Source organism: Halichoerus grypus, chromosome 6, assembly GCF_964656455.1.
Source record: "Halichoerus grypus chromosome 6, mHalGry1.hap1.1, whole genome shotgun sequence".
Classification (NCBI taxonomy): Eukaryota; Metazoa; Chordata; class Mammalia; order Carnivora; family Phocidae; genus Halichoerus; species Halichoerus grypus.
In genome coordinates this window covers 58,379,195-58,397,679 of record NC_135717.1, presented here as the reverse complement: position 1 = coordinate 58,397,679, position 18,485 = coordinate 58,379,195, and the positions used below count along the sequence as shown (strand labels likewise).

The 18,485-nt window shown below is 37.1% G+C and overlaps 1 protein-coding gene across 1 annotated transcript in view; it reads right to left on the bottom strand.

The window, feature by feature from the left end:
* The window catches only part of MALRD1 (MAM and LDL receptor class A domain containing 1), an 806,170-nt gene that overhangs the window by 307,115 nt on the left and 480,570 nt on the right, over window positions 1–18,485 (bottom strand). Inside the window, exons 28-29 of the mRNA XM_078074136.1 lie at window positions 11,003–11,248; window positions 9,281–9,438 (exon numbers count right to left, since the gene is read on the bottom strand). Of these exons, the coding sequence (XP_077930262.1) occupies window positions 9,281–9,438; window positions 11,003–11,248 (404 nt within the window). The remainder of the gene's footprint in view (window positions 1–9,280; window positions 9,439–11,002; window positions 11,249–18,485) is intronic.

Genomic DNA, 18,485 nt, shown 5'->3' with positions numbered 1-18,485 from the left:
TTCTGTTCACTCTCTCGCTGTGTCTCTCTCTGTCAAATAAATACATAAAAAATCTTTAAAAAAAAAAAAAAAAAAAAAAAGAAATAAGCCTGGAACAAATATTGCCACGTTCTCCAAGATGATAAAAAGGAACATTGATTTTACCTAAATCAGGGCACGGTGAGCTTGTGGCAACTGATTTAATAAAACTCCGGAGGTGCTGATATCTTGTGTGCTAGAGCTTAAAATGCAAAAATCAAACTGTTTTCTCCTCAGTTTGGTCTGGGTCAATAATAGAATATAGCCAAAATTATGTAGATGGAATTGCTAACATGCTGAAACAATTCTGGAAAAATAAGTGAAGTTTGGCACTAAAGACTTAGCTTAATGGATTTACAGTCTAAAATCTATAAAACAGTCTTTGAGAAATCAATTTTCTATATCCAGATTCTACGTATCCTCTCCATCCATGTTCCCTACATTCTTTTCTCTGAAATAACGAATAAAATGCCAAGATGACTAAAATAATATCAGATGTTCAGTAGGCTGAAGAGATCAAAATACGCCTAAACCCGAAAATGTATCTGACACATTCCAAAAGTTGCATACCCGTAGTGTTAGCAATTCATTGTAAATCTCCTCAGATGAGGACTGAGGATGTGTGAGCATGTGTGTAGGGGATGGTGTCTGTCTTGGTGACTTAGGAAGGATGGGAAGGTTCACTCTTGTTGGTTAACCCTTACACACAACTGAGGTTCATTGTTCACTAGACTGAGGATAAAAGCAGAGCCAGGACGATCACCGTCTTCTAAATGGGCAAAGGAATCTGGCCTTTCATTTGTTGATTTGACATTTCTCACTGCCTAGTGAACAAAATCTGTATTTCCATACTGAATAGGATCTTCAGATAGAATTTCCAGGTAGACAAATATCACAGCTCTAAATGAGAAATCAAAAAAAAAAAAAAAAAAAAAAACTGGGTTTGTATTCTTTTTCTTAAAATGCCATCTGAGCTGGGGCAAGAAATATAACCTCCTAATCTTAGCTCCTTCATCTGTAAATGAATAGTTTAGATTAAACAAATTACGGGCAACCCCATCTGCTCTCAAATTCTCTGAACCACTAAGCAAGATAAAACAATGAACTAATTTAGTAATGGTCTTTCAGCATAACTAGGTTGCTATAATCAGGAGGACTCTCCTGAAATACATTATTTTTCTCTACTTCTGGCTTTTTTTCTATCGTAACAGTATAACAGCCCTGAATGCCTTCAGTCAAATATATTAAAATTCCCTACAGCACACAGTCATCTTGATTAAAATATCAACAGTTTATTACAGATGGAGTAGTTCCAAAACATGATAATGCTCTTCAGGTAGCAGGTGTTCCTGAATTTTATTCAAATGGCTAGCTGAAAAGATGCAAAAGTCTTTTGTTTCCTGATGAGGCTAGACAGACTTTTACCCACAAAAACAAATTGTCAAGCACAAGTAAATTTAAAAACCCTTCTAAAATTCTTCCTCATGTATTAAAGTCTACATATTACTCATCGTTAATTAACCCCATCACAAGTTACTAGAAAAATAGGTAGAATTAAACATAATTATAAAACCAAGTTGACTTTTATGTAGTACAACTTTGTTCTACCTGAGCACTTGTCTAATTTTTTGTTTTAAATCTTAGATGGTCTGAAAAGCAATACATTTAAGTTTAATGAGAAATTTAATACTGAATGCAAATGATTAAAAGGTAAGTGAAAGGTAAGTAAAAATGACAAATGTTATCAAGAATGAGTATACTATTTAAAAAAAAGGAATTAATAAATTCAGGAAAAGACCCAACCAATGTATTTTAGTTTAAATTATCAACATCCAATTTTCCTCCATAGAAAGACAGAAACAAAACTGATTATGTAACATTTTAATCTTAATTTTTTAATCAACTGAGTTCAAGTCCTACATCATCCACTTACTTATAGCCTTGAACTTAAGTCCCTCTGAGTTTTTATTGACTCACCATAAACAAAGGCAATGAAATCACAGAGATCACAACCAGTTCCCATGGACCAAATCCTACTCACAAAGTGGTTTGGCCCAAAAAATGAGTGATAGCTATATCTTTCTATGTGGTAAACTATTCGATTTTATTTTAAAAATTAGTTATATTTTAAAAAGTTATTTCTCTTGAAAAATTCATTTTATTGTATGTATGTTTTTTTACACATATAACTAAAGCAAACTCAAAGGAAAGAAAAATAAGTTAATTTCTCAATAAAATACTTTTCCATCTTCTTGTAGTTTACCCATCACTTCAAGACACAAAGATTACATGTATTCCAGATACATCACTGTAGTGAAAATTACTTCTCATGTGACTATAAGCAAGAAATATAGAAGAAAAATATAATACATAGAATATGTAAAATTGTACTGTTCTTTACAAAATGCTTCCTAAACAAATAGTTTTGCTTTCCTGGTATTTCCCTAAATTCTCTCCTTTATTACAGGAGTAGTTTAAGAGTCATACATATCCATGCTAGGAACTATTACTGGTTTTGTATTCCTAAAAAAGAAAATATTCCATGATTTTACCCAGTGAAAATGGATGGCACTAAAATAGAATCTGCATTTCATTAAAAAAGCAGAACTCATTAGTATCAGTGAAAAACTCTTGGGAATAGGGGTGAGGATAAAAACATAAGTTCTGGATGTAAACATACCTGGATTCAAAGTCCCAGTCTGTCACTGACTGGTTATATCGCATACAGGATGGTTAGGTTATTTCTATGAGACCCCTTTACCTGCCCTTCAGTGAAATGGGGCTTGCATTCTTTAACACAGAGGGTTGTGCTAAGAATTACATGAAATAGTATTAAATGTTGATGTGCAATAAATGTTATATAGTTGGGGTTCAATGAATGTATCTACTATTGTGGTTGTGATGTGTAATCAACACTACCCTTTAAAACTACATTGTCATTAAATTACTGCTCAATGATTACATGCCTTTTGCATCTGACTGCATGTATATATTTCAGAGTTAAGATTACAAATTTTCCAGATCAGACTTTTTATTGAATTATAATTGATATATATTAGTTTCAGGTGTATAGCATAATGATTCAATATGTTTACATATTATGAAATGATCACCTGGAGAGGGCTAGTTACCATCCGTTAGTATACAAACTTACTACAATGTTATTGACTATATTCCCTATACTGTGCATTACATGCCCATATGAGTTATTTATTTTATAACTGGAAGTTTGTACCTCTTAATCCCCTTTGCCTATTTCAACTGTCCCCTGACCCCCTCCCCTCTGGCAATCACTGGTTTGTTGTCTGTATTCTATGAGTCTGTCTTTCTGTTTTGTTTTGTTCATTTGCTTTTTTAGATTCTACACATAAGTGAAATCATATGGTACTTGTCTTTCTCTGACTTATTCACTTAGCACAATGCCCTCAAGGAGCATCTGTGTTGTTGCAAATGGCAAGATTCCATTCTTTTTTTATGGCTGAACAATATTCTGTTATATAAATATACCACATCTTCTTTAACATTTATCTATGGACGGACATTTAGGTTACTTCCGTATCTTGGCTACTGTAAATAATGCTGCGATAAACGTGGGCATGCATATTTATTTTCCAATCAGTATTTTTGCTTTCGTTGTGTAAATACCCGTAAGTGGAATTGCTGGATCAGATGGTAGTTCGATTTTTAATTTTTTGGGGAAAATTTTACTGTTTTCCACAGTGGCTGCACCAGTTTGCATTCCCACCAACCGTGGAGGGTTCCCACATCCTCACCAACACTTGTTATTTCTTGTGTTTTTGATAAAAGCCATTCTGACAGGTATGAGGTGATAGCTCACTGAGGTTTTGATAAGGCAGCATATAGAAGAATCTTGTTTTTCTTATCCATTTAGCCACCCCATATCTTTTGATTGAAGAATAGTTCATTTACACCTAAAGTAATTATTGATAAGTATGTACTTACTGTCATCTTGTTAATTGTTTTCTGGCTGTTTTTGTTGTTCATCTCTGTTCTTTTCTTGGTTTGTTCCTTTGTGTTTGTTTTCTTTATATTGAGATTCCTTTGTCTTTTACCTTTGTGTTCTTAACTGTAAGTTTTTTCTTTGTGGTTACTGTGAGGTTCACATATAACACATATATAACAGTCTCCTTTAAGTTGACAGTAAGTTAATTCTGAACATATTCTAAAGCTTTATATTTTTACTACCCTCCTGTGCATTTTATATTTTTGGTAACACATTTTACATCTTTTTTATTTTATTTATCCCTTAACTAATTACTGTAGTTTTAATTAATTTTACTACTTTTGTCTTTTACCCTTCATACTCGCTTTGTAAGTTGTTGAACCACTACCTTGATTACTTGTCTTTTCCAGTTCGATTTTTAGCTTTCATATGTTTTCCTACTAGTATTTGTGTCTTTTTCTTTTTAGCTTAGAAAACCCCCTTTAACATTCCTTTTTTTTTTTTTTTTTGGATGTAGTGTTCCATGATTTACTGTTTGTGTATAACACCCAGTGCTCCATTCAGTACTTGCCCTCTTTAATACCCATCACCAGGCTAACCCATCCCCCCTCCCCCTCCCCTCTAGAACCCTGTTTGTTTCTCAGAGTCCATAGTCTCTCATGGTTCATCTCCCCCTCCGATTTCCCCCCCTTCATTTTTCCCTTCCTGCTATCTTCTTCTTCTTCTTTTTTTTTTAAACATATAATGTATTATTTGTTTCAGAGGTACAGTGTAAGACTGTTGAATCACAGACCTGTACCTCTGTGACATTCCTTTTATGGTCAGGTTCAGTGGTGATGAACTACTTTAGCTTCTGCTTCCTGGAAAACTCTTTTTTTTTTTTTTTTTTAAAGATTTTTTATTTATTCATTTGTGAGAGAGACAGAGAGAGAACAAGCAGAGGGAGAGGCAGAGGGATAGGGAGAAGCAGGCTCCCTGCTGAGCAAGGAGCCCGATGCGGGACTCGATCCCAGGACCCTGGGATCATGACCTGAGCTGAAGGCAGACGCTTAACCATCTGAGCCACCCAGGCGCCCTTCCTGGAAAACTCTTAATCTCTTCTTCAATTCTGAATGATAAGCTTGCCAGGTAGAGAATACTTGGTTGGGATTTTTTCCCCTTCAGCACTTCGAATAATATATCATGCCATGCATGCCCTTCTGACCTGTAAAGTTCCTGCTGAGAAACCTGCTGATAGCCTTATAATGGTTCTCTTTTATACAGTGAGCTTTATAATGGTTCCCTTTTATACAGTGGGTTGCTTTTCTCTTGCTTTTAATTTCTTCTCTTTATTATTAATTTTTACCATTTTAATTATAATGTGTATCGGTGTGTTTCTCTTTGGGTTCATCTTTTCTCTTTTTCAAAAAGATTTATTTATTTATTTGAGAGACTGAGAGAGAGAGAGCAGAGGGAGGGGCAGAGGGAGAGAATCTTTAAGTAGTCTTTCCGCTGAGCATGGAGCCCGATGTGGGGCTCGATTCCACAACCCATGAGATCACGACCTGAGCCAAAACCAACAGCTGGCCGCTCAACTGAATGAGCCACCCAGACACCGTTGGGTTCACCTTATTTGGAACTCTCTGGGTTTTCTGGACTTGGATATTTGTTTTCCTTCCCGGAATTAGGAAAAGTTTTCTGCCATTATTTCTTTGAGAATTTTTCTAGCCCTTTCTCTTTCTCCTCCTTCTGGGACTCCTATAATGAAAATGCTATTCTGCTTGATACTGTCCTGGAGGTCCCTTAAGGCATCCTGTCTTCTTAAAATTCTTTTTTGCTTTAGTTTTCCTGCTGTGATTGGGTGTTTTCCATTGCTGTGCTTCTGGTTCACTGATTCATGCTTCTGTTCCATCCATTCTATTGCTGAAACCCTATAGTGTATTTCTCCGTGTAGTTTTAACCTCTGCTTGGTATTTTCTTTCTATTTTCTGTCACTTTGGCTTTTTTTTGTTTTGTTTTGTTTTGTTTTTTTCTTTTTTTTTTTCTGTCACTTTGTTGAAGTTCTTGCTGTGTTCATCTGTTCTTCTCCCAAGATCAGTGAGCATCTTTACGGCCATTACTATGAATTCTTTATTAAGTTTGTTGCTTATCTCAGTTTCATTAAGGTCTTTCTCTGAGGATTTTCCTTGTTGTTTGGTTTGGAATAAATTCCTCTCTCTCCTCATTTTGCCTCTCTCTGTTTCTCTCTATATATTAGGTGAAATGGCTACCCCCTCAGTCTTGAAAGGGTGGTCTTGTGTAGGAGTTTTCCATGTGATTCAGAAGCACCATCTTCCCTGGCCACTAGAACCAGGCGCTCTATGGCTGCATGAGTATGCTGACTCCGATAGGGCCACAGCTGCTGTGCAGGGAGATCGGGGCTCACATCACTTAACCATCCCAGTTGTGCACAGGGTGCGTGGGGTTCAGGGCATTCATCTGCCTTGTTGTAGCTCCAATAATGCACAGGGTGAGTGGAACGAGGGGTGTGTCCCCCAGCCTGCTTATGCGTGGGGAGGGCCGACCATGCCCTCCACGTGTTAGCTAGAGGGAGGGCACCAAAAATGGCACCCATTTGTTGCATCACCAGGAAGTTAGGATGAATGGCAAGAATGGCATGCACCAGTACTTCCATCCCTGGATAAAGTCCTCATGGGGTCCTGCCTCCCTGGCAGTCATTTTAAAAGTAGTAAGTGGATCTCCCTTGCTGGTCTAGGTACTTTTCAGTCTGTTCCTCTTGTGTTAGATCTCAGCGTGAGTGGGTTTGCATGTGAGCCCTTTTAGAGTCGGGTATATGTTCCTTATAGTTCAATGATTCTCCTGGTCTTCATCCCCATTTATTTTTAAAATAGGCATTTGGCAGGCTCATCTTTCTGGTGCTAGCCCTCAAGGTCAGGGTGCCTGATGTGGGGAACAAGCCCTTTACTCCTTGAGGGAGAATTCTAAATTTGGGGGATCCCTCCCAATTGTGGGGTCACTGCATCTGGGATAGGGTCCCAGGGAGGACATGTCTCTACCTCTCCTGTCCTTCTCAAAGTGTCTCTGTTGTCTTTTGTTGTGGAAATGCTAGCCATCTAGTTCTCAGGGATTTTTTTGTTTGTTTGTTTACAGAGGAAAACTATTACATACATAGCTATGAATTTGTTGTGTCCAAGGAAGGAGTTGTGTTTAGGGTCTTCCTACACTGCCATCTTGAACGACACCACCTTTCCCAGACTAGAATTTATTGTCATGCATGTAACCCATAACAGTCATCCCTTCATAAGGACTGTCCCAAAAAGGGGTGCCTTGAGGCTGGGAGTGGGCTCTAGAAGGATACCTATCCTTTTCTGCAATCCCTTCTCTGAAGAACTCAGAGGGACATTAAGATTAAAACTTCAAGATCTTGCTCTCAAGATTTTATGACCTACCTGTTGAAATCGAATAAATATAGTTGAACCTTTAGTGAGAAAGAAGAATTTCTGGAGCTGTGAGGGACACTCTGAGAAGGAGTCATCATGGTGGGCAAAAGTGGTCAAGGAAAGTTTTGTGAAAAGCTGAATCTGCCACATTGTGTTAGGTTTGGTATGGAGGCAAAAGAGGGAAACACAGAAGGAGACATTCCTGAGAATAGACAGGGGAGACTGAGCCGGAGGCAACACATGCATAAATTGAGACCATTTCAAAAGAGAGAAGTAAAGAAAGAAAGAAAAGACAGAATCCCTGCCCCTATTGTGTTTGCCATCTGGCTAGGATGCTTTCAGCCTAATGAGCAGGTTAAAATCCAGCATGGTTCCACACAGAGAGCAGCCTAAGAAGTACTTTGTAATAATGATCAAAAATATGTATCATATTAATTACCAAAATAAAATGATTGCCCTAAAATTCCTGAATGTAAATCAATATACGCGATGAAAGATCTCTCTTTGCAAAAAATGTCAGTAAAGGAGAATAAGCATACTTTTTTGTTTTGTAACAAGTGTTACTGTGTTTTAAAAAATATGGTAGGAAGATAGTTGTTTAAAAATGCTGTTAAATGCACATAGGAATCAGTTGGAGGAACCACAGGAGTTCAACCTAACTTCACAGGAAGACTTATAGAGCAAAACAGCTTAACTTCACATTTCATGGTAAACGTTTGTTACTATAATGTAAGAGATATTAAAGGTGAACATGAGGGAAGCAAATACTAACAGCAAAACCCACAAAGTGGTGCAAAATCCTTCAGGTGCGAAATCCTTCGCTGTGTAACCAAGCATCCCGTTCAGTAGGGTACAAGCAAAAGACTCTTGTGAGAACTTTCAGCATTACATTTAAGCTTCTCTATTTAAATATAAGCATAGCTCACTGCAGTATTTGCTGCATGTATTTTATCAGGCAGGCATTTCTGATTATAGAAGAATACGAACTTATAAAGTTACCTCAGGTTTCAGATAAAACACAGACTATAGCCATGAGCTCTTCACACATTGGAGCCCTTTGGTATTCTAGTCAGATGTTCTCCAACGGTGCCAGGGCACTCCAGCAAAGCTCGTGTGTGATAAAACAGCAGTGGCCTCTAGAGCATGTTTTTAAAGTCAGCTTTCTCAGAATTCTCACTAGATTCTTGAAATGAACACACACAAACACACACTCATCTCCTTTTTGCTGCCACTTTAACTTGCCAAAGAGCAGAGGTATATGAACCAAATCTTATTAATATTAACATATACTTTGTTATTTTGTTCCCTGAACACTGTCACTTTGTTATACTAAATTAAAGCCCTGACAGAAACATCCAATTAATCCTCACTAAGAAAATGCATTATGGTGTCATAGTTAATAAGTAGTTCAATGTAATCACACCTTGATCATTCTTCTGAGCGGTTCAGTCCTTGGCACGGTGTGGTTAGAACCCAAATGTCTAATATTAGTTCCCTTTGTGATTGCTCACACAGGAGTTAAAATGGATAGTTGCTCTCCCTTCAGATGTACAAATAATCTATTTTCTTTTACTGAAAAGGATAGGCAAGGAAATGTCGAGACACCAAGAAGAAATTTATGAGTCTTCAACTAAATGTTATCATAAAAAGAATATCTGGGATTCAGTCATAACCACAGGGTATGATGTTGAGCTCAAAGCTCGCTCCCATGCCCTGCTTATCAAACCCCACAGAGCATTTGAACCCCAAGTAGAAGCTCCCCACGATAAAAGGAAGCTTTCTCTGGCCAAGTTAGACTAATTGTGAAAACTCTCTTTGGCCGTGGGCTGCCTGTAGGAATCTTCGCTAAGCTCAGAGGGATCACAGACGAAGATCCTACCTTAATGAGGATCTGAATGGACCCCGTGGCTTTTGCAGATATGAAATACCAGAAGCTTAGGGTGCAGGCAGCGCTGGATTCTTGCCACACGGCACTCTTGAGGTGTGCTTCTTCACCCTGAAGGCCCACCGGAGTAGCCTCCAGATACAGGAAGTGCCCTAGGAAGAAGGACAGCGTTCAGATGGGACAGAAACAACAATGAGGGGATCCTTTTAGCTTTTCCATCTTAGTTAGGGTTTTTAATTATATTTCATAGGATATGAGCTGTCAAAGGCATTTCCATTTGAAACAGAAAGAAAGTCAAATAGCCTTGCTTCTAGCTCACTGACAGAACAATTTCCAACTGTCTGTGCTTTGAGCAGAGTACTTCACAGTAGGCAGATCAACTGATGTGACAGGATATTTATGGCACTGAATCAACAAGATAGTTATAGAAATCATTTAATGGGCTCCCTATACTTTCCAGTTCTTGTAAAACAATGCAAAGATATTACCTATGAAAAATAAATAAAGGCATTACAACGTACTTCCAAAAATTCAGTCATCTACTGAGTGCACAAATAAAATGCTGAGAATCTTAATATGTAACATGGAAGATAATGAGTTTTATATTTATGTATCCAAATACTCAAAACATTTTATCAATGTACAGCCGAGTGTCTGCATGGAGCTCAGACCTTGATTTCTCTGGTGTGGTCAGTTTGGCTTGGAGGGTTTTGTTGTATCAGAGGCCTGAGGAGTTGTTACACTTAGACACCTTCTTTCCTATTCTGTAGCTTCCAGGAATTCAGGGTCCTTTATTCTGCTAACATCCTTTGTCCTTTGACCATCTACTCACTGCAAAAACGAGGCATTGCCAACACGTATGACACGTGTGACTTTACAGTTATCTGCATGTTACCCTCTACAGCTTCCAAACCTGCTTTCCCTTCATACGTATCATCTCATTTCTCTAATCCCTGCTTGGTACACAGGGAAAACTGGGCTCTCTCCACCTGCGGATGAGAAATTTGAGAATCTGAAAAGCTATATGACGTGCTAACGATCCAATGAGTGGCAGAATTCAGGGTTATTAATTATAAACACGGGTCATTTAGGAAAGGTGCCCGAAGGCAGCATACATTATCATCCATCTACAATTACCAGAACAATATTAAAATTTGGTTACTCCCTGTTATGTGTTGAATTATGCCCCTCCCCAAAGATGGTGAAGTCCTATTTCCAGTCCCTGTGGAAGTGACTTTATTTGGAAATAGGGCCTTTGTGGATGACCAAATTAAAATGAAATCATCAGAGTGGGCCCTCATCCACATGAAGACTGTGTGGTAATGAAAAGGGTAAATTTGGACACAGAGACAAACGTGCATAGAGGGAAGACAATGTAAAGACAAAGGAGAACACCATCTATAAGCCAAGTAATGTGTGAGACTACCAGAAGCTGGGAGAGAGGCACAGAACAGGTGATTCTCCCTCACAGCCCTGAAAAGGAACCAGTTCCACTGACACCTTGATTTCTCCCATCTAGCTTCTAGAACTGTGAGATAATGTCTATAGTTTACATTTCCAGTACTTTGTGATGGCAGCCCTAGGAGACAAATATACTCATCAGATATTTGACTCGCTCGCCATGGCCCCATGGTAGTCTCACCAGAGCTCTCCAGTTGCTGTCAGGGAAGACAATAAGATGCTCACTGTAAATATGAGAAAAGCCTCATAACCTACCATTTTTGTTTCCAAGTGTGTGGTCTTTGGGAGGTCTTAGGCTCTGATGAGAGCCAACTCCCAAAGCCCAATCAAAGTTATCAGCCAGGGAGTTTTGCCAGCCACACCAGCCTTTCTCAAAAGTACAGGAGGTACCACATTCATTTTCATCCGTACCATCTCCACAGTCATCTACAAAATTACAGCTTTGCTCTGGTTTATAACATTTGCCATTCTGACAGTCCCAATAGCCAGGAGGGCAGGAACCTAGAAAACAGAAAATAAATGAAGATGAGGAAACACTACTAACACATCACTAAGCTTAAAAGCTAGTAAGAGTAGATTCACTTTAACATATTAAGAAACATGGTGTTCTTAGGAGTATGAGTTATCTGATCCCCATCTTTCTCTCCTGATCCCCTCCAGGGTTCTGGCCAATAGATCACTCACAAGGATTATTCAAAATGAAAAAAAAATCAAGTATCATTTTATTGATCTAGGAAAGTACCCCAAGACTCTTCAAATACAGCATTTCCTGTAAGCTAAGTTCAAGAATATAAATTAGATCTGAAAGCCAGTGAGGCTTCCCATTTTTTATACTGAAACAAAATCTTTAGGGTGCTAAGAGCTTATGTACTATGGTGTATTTGGAAGTACATTCCATTACCACCCATGCATTTTAATATTTATCAGAAACCAAATATATATATATATAGTATTTCCACAGAAGTAGGGATATGAACATATAAGTAATATTCAACTTTCTAACAGATTTTTCTCCAAAATGCATTTATATCTGTCAATTGTTTAGAATTTTAGAAACAATTTCCCTACAAAGAAATGTCAACAATAAAGTTTTATTTTTCGCTGATCCCCCCCCCCCCCAGAAAGCTTAAAATAAGAGCAGTGTTTTTGAAGACCTGAGTTTGAACGCTGGTATTGATCCTTCTCAGCTATGAGACTTGGATCATCCTACCCTTGACGAGTTTAGTTTATCTAAAAAGAGAAAAAAAAATAGTACAACCTACAGAAGTTAAGCTAATTAAAGAGACTATTGTTGATATCCCCAGTGCCTAGAGCAGAGCCTGGACATTAGTAAATGATCAGGAAATATTAGTCAAATACATGAATGAGTGAAATACAGTGCTCTGGAAATGACAAAGCAGTTCAATATGCACATTTAAGGTATTATTATTATCCTGCTCCAATATTACAATAGGGTGTAACACCAGGGTAACAATATTTTAGTAGAAAAATTCATTCAAAGATCCACCTTAGGATATCCACTCCCCAGTTGCTCCGTGACACGACAGTACCGGAAATTCTCTTCCTTCCTGTCTTCCCCATCTGGTACATACGGAAACTGATAATGCCTCCCTGTTTTATTTCTACGTGGTAGCTTCCAAGGCCTGGGGTTGTCTGGTAGCTGAGGACTAGTGTGGATTAGAGCTGGGGGTGATTCAGGGATTCACTAGAAGGTGTTCTGGGAGCTGAAAAGTGCTGATAAAATCTCATAAAGAAGCTTTCATGTCCTGGATCAGTCCTACATTTTAGAAAATAGATGGCTAAGAGGGAGGAAGTGGGAGGAAATGGATGGGATGCCATGTAGAAACCACTGGGGAGAAGAGTAGTGTTCTGAAGGCTTCTAGCCATTTTGCGTGCTAAGCTGTTTCTGGACTGTTTGTTCAAAATTGCCTAATTAAATGCCCTTTACACTTGCAAAGCCTTTGAAAATAAGTTTCAACCATGCATTCTGCCTCTAACAAAACTTTCTTGTCTGGGTTAATTGCTAACATTTTCCTTTCTTGCAGCGTGGGATTAAACTATTTTTATTTAGCTGTCCAGTTCAGTTTTAGCAGATTCGGGGTAACACAAAAGGCCTTTAATGTTTCAATCACAGAGCTTGACTCAGAATCATAACATTAAAGCATTTCTGAGCTACATAAAAATGGAGAGCACATACATTAACCTTCATTTATAGATGAAAAATAAACGAGGATTATAGATGTTAAATGACTTGGTGATTTTTCAAGAGCAGAGATACAATTTGGACCTAGGTCTATTGTCTTCTGAACTATTTTTTAAATCTATTGACTTGAAAAGAAGAGCAATGATCCAGGTCAACTACCACAAGACCAGACCACCAATGAACTAAAATGGTAGTGTTGACTACCAGATGCATTACTTCTCATGGGGCTGTTGAGAGCCTGCGAAATTACTAGATCATTTAATTTTACACAAGTTGGCATTTGTATTGATTCTGCCAATTCCAATTTGTTTGGGGAGTAAAAACAAAACTGGTTCTTAAGATGCTTTTCTCCAAAGAGACTGAATCAAGCTAAAATTTAATTCTTTTAAAACAAACAAGAAAGTAATTTGAACATGTTTCTAAATGGAAACACATCACAGATAATATATTGGCATATATTACACAACTGACATAGCCAATATTTTAGAATAATAATTTTTAAATTTCTAAAACATAAATAGCTACACAATTTAAAAAACGCAATAATTTAAATATTACATAAGATTATTTTGAACAGAAAGCCCTTCACACTAATAAAGACAATTTCACTGCTATCATGTGTCCTACCCATAAAACACTTTTTTTGGTAAATATCAAGGAAAATCATCAACTAATGTTATTTACCTATTTCCAAATTATTTTCCATGTCTGTTGTTTTGTCCAAAGAAATCAGCTACTAAGAGGGAGGGTGCATATCTTTAAGCGATTCGGGTACTAAAGCTTTTATGGAATTATGTAACTTTGATTTTTAATAAAAATATATTATTCAAATTAGGCAGAGACCTTCTTAGTGGGCAGTTTATTTTTACAAAAAAGAACAAATTATGAAAGTAAAAAACCTCCAATGTAAATAAATCTTAGAGACATCTGAAGCTTAACTTGCTGAAATGCAAACTGATTCTTTGCCTCCAAACTTTTCCAGTGAACAGCCTTCCTCAACTGTGTTTATGGCAACTCTATAACTCCAGTTACTCGGAGGAAAAACAAATCTTGTCTATGTAGTAGGGTCTGACTCCACTTTTTGGTGTTTGAGTTGATTGCTGACAGTGCTTCCTTTGTGTCCAACATCTGGAAACCTAGGAAGCTAGCCCAGGTGCTCCCCTTAGTGGCAGGAGTTTCGAACCAAGCATGCCCTTATCTGTGCACAGAAATTCTCACCCCAGTCCCACCCTCCAACCACCAGAAAACTCTAAATCAGTTTCCTTTCCTTGCTCTCTAAAACTACTTTTGGACATGCCTTGGAGCTACCCTGATGTCCCAGAAGGCCTCATTATGTGAGTAATAGATATTTTCAACACTTTTAGTGTACAATCGGTACTGTCAGTCTTAACATCCAAACCAAATTTTGGCCCAAGGTGGGCCAATCCTCAGTTACAAGGTGGGCCTCCATTCAAAATTTGGTTTGGATGTTATATATAAAAACACATATATGTGTCTGTGTTTGTGTGTGTGTGTATAAAACTTTTCATTCCATAACATATATAATTTTTCACTGTTACTATTTTGGTCTAAGTGACTATCATTTTGTGTGATTTTCTTACAATACTTTCCTTTCTGATCTCTGTGCCTTACCCCTGACCCTTATGGTCCATTAAACAAAATAGAACCATGTGACATTTTAACATAATTGAATGTCACTCCTCTATCCCAAACTCTATTTAAATACTATTCCCCATTAAAAGGAGCCAGGACCCCTTGAGAAAATAGTCTGGAGCTAAGAACAAAAAAATTCAAGATGAACCTAGATTTTTTTTTGTACCAGAAAATAATAAAGTGCTCAAAAATTTATAGCATGAATGATTTTTATGATGAAAGGCTCAAGGAGGCAGCTATTAGAGAAACTTACTGGCCAAATCAGAGACAATTTGAATATCAAGGTAAGTAATAAGAAGACGTTTGCTCCCAGCATATACACAGTAAGAAAAAGTAATAAAGTATGAATTATCCGTCAGCAATAAACAACTAGAAACTTGGGCAAAGTATATACAACAAGTGTTTTAAACACTGAACATCAGGAAATATAAGCTTGGGATCCCTTAGAGAAATGAAAAAAGGCACACCCTATGATCACCCCTAGATTTCTGCATGGAGGCACTTCTGGACTATAACTCCAATAGGGTCAGCACAGCAAAAAATGGGGTTACACATAGTTGAGGAAACAGTCTGGGACAGCTAGAATTTCCAATGCTGGGTGGTGGAGGAAAGGGTGCTATACAGAGAAGGAGATCCAGAGATATGCTTAAGTCTTTGTCTGAATTCTAGTTTTTATATTTGTAGGATAAAATCCAGAAAGAGAAACTGAGAACAATTTCTAAGAGAATAACTAGGAGCTATATGCTGAAAAATTACCAGAGGTCACAGAGGGCCACATATCTTTGAGTTTCTATCAGCCAGAATGTATAGTCCTTGGTGAATACGTAAGGCATTCAGTAGGAATTCCAGAAGGGTACACTTTAGTATGGGGGAAAGTAACTCTAGAAGGAAGTAAACTCTAGACCATGGATTGGATTGGCAACCTATAATCTTAAGACCATATCTGGCCTACCATCTGTTTAAGTAAATAATGTTTTATTGGGACTTAGCCATGCCCACTTGTTTACACATTATCTATGGTTACTTTCACACTAAAATGGCAGTTAAGTAGTTGCAATCAAGACCATATGGCCTGCAAAGCTGAACATAGTCACTCTCTGAACATATTCTTTTAACCTCAACTTGTTTTTACACTAGATTACTTTAAAAACTAAAGTTTCCTGAGTTAAAAAAAAATACAGAGGAAATTTGCAAAGAGGAAAGTGACAAAGAAATACAAACTTCCAGCTATAAAATAAATAAGTCACAGGGATAAAAAGTACAGCATAGGGAATATAATCAGTAATATTGTAATAACTTTATATGATGACAGATGGTAACTATAGTTATTGTGATGAGCATTTTGTAATGTGTCTAATTGTTAAATCACTGTTGTCATCTGAAAATAATATAGTATTGTATGTTTAACTATACTTCAAAAATATTAATATCAAAGAAATTGCTGACTTCTATCTGTCTTTAAAAAAACTTAAAAATAAACCTCAAAGGACCAAACGGAACTGTTAGTAACTTAAGTGCCTCTAGAACAAAGTTCAATGCTTTTTAAGGAAATATACCAAGTTTCAACACTTAGCAACACAAATTCACAATTCCAGCATCAAATTAAAAATTACTACTTTGTGGGCGCCTGGGTGGCTCAGTCGGTTCAGCGTCTGCCTTTGGCTCAGGTCATGATCCCAGGATCCTGGGATCGAGCCCCACATCAGGCTCAGTGGTGAGTTTTTTTCTCCCTCTCCCTCCCCCTCTGTGATCTTACTCTCTCTCAAATAAATAAATAAAATCTTAAAATAAAAATACTGGTATGTGAAGCAGGAAAATGTGATCAATAACCAGGGGAAAATAGCCAATAAAAGCAAATATAGATACAAAAGAGATGATGGAATTATCAGGCAAAGAAAGTAAAGCATAAATGTGCTCAACGCATTCATCTTACAATAATAAAAAATCTACAGAAAGTTCTTTGTAATAACAAATAAGTTTAGCAAGATTATATGTCAACAATACACAAAAATCAATTACATTTCTGTATGCTAGAAATAAATAACTAGAATCTAAAATTTTAAACAAGTCCTTTCAAAGAGCATTTCAAAACACAAAACTCTAGGGATAAATTTAACAAAATGATATCTGGCCTTTATACTGAGAACTACAAAATACTGATAGGAAAGAGACCCTATATAAATGGAGATATATATCAGGCTTATGGATCATAAATCTTAATATTGTTAAGAACTCAATTATCTTCAAATTTTTCTATGATTCCAATATAATCCCAGTCAAAATTTCAGTAGGACTTTTGTAAAAATTAACAAAGTGACTCTAAAATGTATATGAAAATGCAAAGCACCTAGATTAGCAAAAACTGTGTCAGATATACAACATCTGATTTCAAAAAACTGTATAAAGCTATAGTAATTAACACTGTGTGGCACTGACTTACATATAGACAGAATGATCAGTGGGTCAGGATATATCATTCAGAAATTGATTCAGAAACATATGATCAATGGGTTTTCAAGAAAAGGTAACAAATTAATATACAGCATTTTCACCAAAACTGAATGAACTGAAACTAAATATAAGGAGGAACCAACAAATACCAGCTGGGGGATACTCTACAAAATAAAAGGTCTTTCCTTTTCAAAGATATCAGTGTCAAAGAAGACTGAGTAATTCCTGTACATTAAAGAAATATAAAGATACTTAAAAACTAAATGCAGAGTATGATCCTTGATTAGAACCTGAACCAGACAAAAAACAAAAATTACATAAAAGGACATTTTGGGGACAATTGATAAACTCTGAATGAGGCCTATAAATTGAATAATAATACTGTATCAGTGTTAATTGATTATACATGTAAGTGAACATCCTCTATTTTAGGAAACAGACAATGCATTATTTAGAGGTAAAAGGGTGAGACAGTATTTGCAACTTGCTCTGAAATGACTTGAAAGTAAGATTTATATAAAACAAATAGGTAAACTGATAATAATCTGCAAATGTGGATGAAGTATAAATTCTGTAGTGTTATTGCAATATTTCTGTGAATTGGAAACTATCACAAATTTTTTAAAAATATACAATTTTAAAAGTTAAAAAAATAAAATCCTCCAATGGCATCCCCTCTCACTCAGAATTAAAAGCCAACATCCTTAAAATGGCCCACAGGTACTTTACAATCTTGACCCCATTTTCTCTGTCTTACCATTGCCCTCTAGTCAGAGACTACTGGGCACACTGTAGTTGGATAAAGTTGAGTTCATTACTTGTTGCAGTGATGGAGAACAAATACTGTGGGGAACCATGGGATAGTTCAGTGAGGGTAGGGGAAATGACTTAATAGGATTAGGGCTTTGGGTAGGTTATTTTGGGGAGGGTCAAAGAAAGTGGAATTTTGATCCAGATTGGGTGCTATCAGGAAGCAGAGATAATTATGTGATTGGCTATCTTTAAAGAATTTTTTTTTTAAGATTTTATTTATTTATTTGAGAGAGAGAATGAGATAGAGAGAGCATGAGAGGGGGGAGGGTCAGAGGGCGAAGCAGACTCCCTGCTGAGCAGGGAGCCTGATGCGGGACTCGATCCCGGGACTCCAGGATCATGACCTGAGCCGAAGGCAGTCGCTTAACCAACTGAGCCACCCAGGCGCCCTGGCTATCTTAATGATTCTTACCTAACAAAGGGAAGACTAGACTAGGCTAAAGTTATAATAGGTTGGAAGCACTCCTATAAGTCAAGATATGGGGATGTTTGGTTATTTTTTTGGCCAAGACAACGGTCGTGTTTTGTCTGCGTTCACTCATGCTTACGAAGTGATCTTGTTTTTATCTTGATCCATGGTTCCAGAGTGGCTTTGTCTGATGTTGACACTCTGTGAAA